Source organism: Penaeus chinensis, chromosome 30 (genome assembly GCF_019202785.1).
Source record: "Penaeus chinensis breed Huanghai No. 1 chromosome 30, ASM1920278v2, whole genome shotgun sequence".
NCBI lineage: Eukaryota > Metazoa > Arthropoda > Malacostraca > Decapoda > Penaeidae > Penaeus > Penaeus chinensis.
In genome coordinates this window covers 22,909,926-22,914,925 of record NC_061848.1, presented here as the reverse complement: position 1 = coordinate 22,914,925, position 5,000 = coordinate 22,909,926, and the positions used below count along the sequence as shown (strand labels likewise).

General features: G+C 42.5%; 2 protein-coding genes across 2 annotated transcripts in view; one reads left to right on the top strand and one right to left on the bottom strand.

Annotated features, from left to right (window-relative positions):
* LOC125041541 (mucin-2-like) overlaps positions 1–5,000 on the top strand; it is a 230,541-nt gene that overhangs the window by 157,975 nt on the left and 67,566 nt on the right. The gene's annotated exons all lie outside the window — the stretch shown is intronic.
* Positions 2,875–5,000, bottom strand: part of LOC125041282 (putative uncharacterized protein DDB_G0291608) — a 5,731-nt gene continuing 3,605 nt past the window's right edge. Inside the window, exon 3 of the mRNA XM_047636119.1 lies at positions 2,875–4,907. Within this exon, the coding sequence (XP_047492075.1) occupies positions 2,875–4,907 (2,033 nt within the window). The remainder of the gene's footprint in view (positions 4,908–5,000) is intronic.

The following is a 5,000-nucleotide window of genomic DNA, read 5'->3' as shown; positions in this document are numbered from 1 at the left end:
TATTTATATGTATAATATATATATATGTATATATGATATATATATACATATATGAGCATATAAATATACATATATATATGTATATATATACACATATATACATATATATATATATATATATGTGTGTGTGTGTGTGTGTGTGTGTGTGTGTGTGTGTTTGTGTGTGTGTTTGTGTGTGTGTTTGTGTGTGTGTTATGTGTGTGTGTGTGTGTGTGTGTGTGTGTGTGTGTGTGTGTGTGTGTGTGTGTGTGTGTGTGTGTGTGTGTGTGTGCATCTGCATATATATTTGTGTGTATATATGTATATGTATATATATAGATAGATAGATATATAGATAGATATATCGATAGCAATATTGATAGTCAACCAACAAGAACAATGACAAAGATAACAGAAAGAACGGCAATCCTAGAATCCTCCCGCCCGGACCCCTCCCCCTCTTCCACCCTCCCACCCCTGCACCCTCCCTCCCCCTCCCCCTCCCTGTTGCACCCAAGGGTCGCATTGCACACTGCCTTGCGTAAACGACCTAAACGTCGCGGGGTCTCGCCTCTGTGATTACCCTAAAGGAAAATGATATCGTTTCTTTGCTCTCCCGGCGTTCTATTGCTTCCTTGTGCGGATGTGCTCGGGGAAGTGTTGGTTTTCTGGGTCTTGTGCGTGGTGCTTGTTGCATGCAATAAGGGGGCGGGGCTGGAGGAAGAGCGAGAGGGGGAGGAGGTGGGATAGGTGGAGGAGGGGGGAGGAGGAGGAGGGGAGGAGGAGGGGGATAAAGAAAGGAGGAGGAGGAGATGGGATAGGAGGATGTGGGATAGGAGGAGAAGAAGAGGAAGTTTGCAGCGGAAGAGGAAGTGAAAGGGAAAGGGAAGGAGGAGGAGTTAGGGAAAAGTGGAAGTGGAAAAGGAGGAGGAGGAGGAGGAGGAACAAGAAGAGGAAACATAAAGCAGAAAAAAAAGAATAAAAAGAGAAAGACGAAGAAACGAAAAGCGAAAAGTGAATGAAACAATTTAATTGTCGAATTCTTTATTGTGCCTGCTCTTTCATCAAAACTACAACCTATAGATATAATTATCAAACCTAGTAAGGTGTTATGAAGATCAGGAAGAGGAAGAATAAGAATAAAAGTAATGTAGATGGACTCTGATAACGATAAGAAAGCAAACCAAGATAAGAAAATAACAACGGCACCATTAACCCAAAGCACACACACCTGCCGTATTGCCTGAACAAAGGATATTATATCATCCTGTTACGTATATGATTCAGTAGGTTTTACTCGCACCTCGAAGCGAACGGGCCGGCGAGGAACTCCTTTCTTCTCCCTCATTACGTGCTCGTGTTATGCATTTCTTCCCCTTTGTGGATCTCATTGTTTGGAAGGGAGGGGTGGGGGGTGGGGTAGGGAGTGGGTTATATACATTTATTCGGGTTGAAACTTTGGGAATTCTGTTCTTGATGCATGCAATTAGTATTCGATTTTGATATATATGTTTATTTGATTATATATATATATATATATATATATATATGTGTGTGTGTGTGTGTGTGCGTGTGCGTGTGCGTGTGCGTGTGTGTGTATGTGTATGTGTATGTGTATGAATGTGTGTATATATATAGTGTATGTGTAAATATATATATATATATATATATATATATATATATATATATATGCATATAAATACATATATATGTGTGTGTGTGTGTGTGTGTGTGTGTGTGTGCGTGCGTGTGCGTGTGCGTGTGTGTGTATGTGTATGTGTATGAATGTGTGTATATATATAGTGTATGTGTAAATATATATATATATATATATATATATATATGCATATAAATACATATATATGTGTGTGTGTGTGTGTGTGTGTGTATGTATGTATGTATGTATGTATGTATGTATGTATGTATGTATGTATGTATGTATGTATGTATGTATGTATGTATGTATGTATGTATGTATATACATACACACACACTTATTCTCTCTCTCTCTATATATATATATATATATATATATATATATATGTATATATATGTATATATATGTATATTTTTACATATATACATACGTATACATACACACGCACACACACACACAAATACATATATAAGGTTTCAGTGTTGAAGGATCACACAGGTGATGAAATAATAGCGCTGCGCTTCCGCTTTGATAATGACAAAGTATCTTATGACTGCAATGTTTATGCCATAATTATGATAATCATTATCAATACTATTGTTATTCTACGAGAGCGATATTAATTATCCCACAAAATGATATTAATAGTGATAATAGAGGAAAATTGAAATGACTTTTTCCTTTCCGTGCATTATTAATCATGTACCTCTTCAGTTGTATAAAAGTTTACCTTCTATGATAATAAGACAAAAACAACTTTTTTTCCCATTTGAGTTTCTCTTCTTTTTATCTTTCTTTTTTTTTCTTTTTTTTTTCTTTTTTCTTTTTTGGGTAAACGAGTTTGGCCGAATACTGTACTAAAGGTGACTCGGCTTTTGAACTCTTGCTGTTTTTTTTTGTTTTTGTTTCTTCTTGAGGTACTTTCATCGTGGTTCAGTGTTTTTTAAAATTAAGTTTCTTTTGATTACATGTATAGGTGGATAACAGTCTCTCTCTCTCTCTCTCTCTCTCTCTCTCTCTCTCTCTCTCTCTCTCTCTCTCTATATATATATATATATATATATATATATATATATATATATATGTGTGTGTGTGTGTGTGTGTATGTATGTATGTGTGTGGATGTCTGTTTGTATGTATGTACACATCTATCTATATAAATAGGTAGAAAAATAGATAAATAGATGGACATGGATAGGCATCTGAATGTAAACAGTCATAAATTCATACACACATGTTTATTCTATAACAGCGAGGGAACAACTCAGCCGTAAAGTCGCGCGACAAGACAAGGATCCCTGACCCTTGTGTCGTAAGCCGATGATGTCACCGTCAATTGCACGGTGACTGGTCCTCTTGTGGGCGTCCAATGGCTGTGGTTCTCTGGGGTGGAGGTTCGATTTGTGTGGTTCTCCGGGGTGGAGGTTCGGTTTATGTGGTTCTATGGGGTGGAGGTTCGGTTTATGTGGTTCTCCGGGGTGGAGGTTCGATTTATGTGGTTCTCTTGGGTGGAGGTTCGATTTATGTGGTTCTCTTGGGTGGAGGTTCGGTTTATGTGGTTCTCCGGGGTGGAGGTTCGGTTTATGTGGTTCTCTAGGGTGGAGGTTCGATTTATGTGGTTCTCTGGGGTGGAGGTTCGATTTATGTGGTTCTCTTGGGTGGAGGTTCGGTTTATGTGGTTCTCTTGGGTGGAGGTTCGGTTTATGTGGTTCTCGGGTGGAGGTTCGATTTATGTGGTTCTCCGGGGTGGAGGTTCGACTTATGTGGTTCTCTAGGGTGGAGGTTCGATTTATGTGGTTCTCCGGGGTGGAGGTTCGACTTATGTGGTTCTCTAGGGTGGAGGTTCGATTTATGTGGTTCTCCGGGGTGGAGGTTCGACTTATGTGGTTTTCTAGGGTGGAGGTTTGATTTATGTGGTTCTCTGGGGTGGAGGTTCGACTTATGTGGTTCTCCGGGGTGGAGGTTCGATTTATGTGGTTCTCCGGGGTGGAGGTTCGATTTATGTGGTTCTCCGGGGTGGAGGTTCGATTTATGTGGTTCTCTAGGGTGGAGGTTCGATTTATGTGGTTTTCCGGGGTGGAGGTTCGACTTATGTGGTTCTCTGGGGTGGAGGTTCGATTTATGTGGTTCTCCGGGGTGGAGGTTCGACTTATGTGGTTCTCTAGGGTGGAGGTTCGATTTATGTGGTTCTCCGGGGTGGAGGTTCGACTTATGTGATTCTCTAGGATGGAGGTTCGATTTATGTGGTTCTCTGGGGTGGAGGTTCGACTTATGTGGTTCTCTGGGGTGCATGTTCGATTTATGTGGTTCTCCGGGGTGGAGGTTCGACTTATGTGGTTCTCTGGGGTGCATGTTCGATTTATGTGGTTATCTAGGGTGGAGGTTCGATTGATGTGGTTCTCCGGGGTGGAGGTTCGACTTATGTGGTTCTCTGGGGTGGAGGTTCGATTTATGTGGTTCTCTGGGGTGGAGGTTCGACTTATGTGGTTCTCTGGGGTGGAGGTTCGATTTATGTGGTTCTCCGGGGTGGAGGTTCGACTTATGTGGTTCTCTGGGGTGGAGGTTCGATTTATGTGGTTCTCCGGGGTGGAGGTTCGACTTATGTGGTTCTCTAGGGTGGAGGTTCGATTTATGTGGTTCTCCGGGGTGGAGGTTCGACTTATGTGATTCTCTAGGGTGGAGGTTCGATTTATGTGGTTCTCTGGGGTGGAGGTTTGACTTATGTGGTTCTCTGGGGTGCATGTTCGATTTATGTGGTTCTCCGGGGTGGAGGTTCGACTTATGTGGTTCTCTGGGGTGCATGTTCGATTTATGTGGTTATCTAGGGTGGAGGTTCGATTGATGTGGTTCTCCGGGGTGGAGGTTCGACTTATGTGGTTCTCTGGGGTGGAGGTTCGATTTATGTGGTTCTCTGGGGTGGAGGTTCGACTTATGTGGTTCTCTGGGGTGGAGGTTCGATTTATGTGGTTCTCCGGGGTGGAGGTTCGACTTATGTGGTTCTCTAGGGTGGAGGTTCGATTGATGTGGTTCTCCGGGGTGGAGGTTCGACTTATGTGGTTCTCTGGGGTGGAGGTTCGATTTATGTGGTTCTCTGGGGTGGAGGTTCGACTTATGTGGTTCTCTAGGGTGGAGGTTCGATTGATGTGGTTCTCCGGGGTGGAGGTTCGACTTATGTGGTTCTCTGGGGTGGAGGTTCGATTTATGTGGTTCTCTGGGGTGGAGGTTTGACTTATGTGGTTATCTGGGGTGGAGGTTCGACTTATGTGGTTCTCTGGGGTGGAGGTTCAATGTCTGTGGTTCTCTTGGGTGGAGGTTCGACTTATGTGGTTCTACGGGGTGGAGGTTCGATTTATGTGGTTCTCTG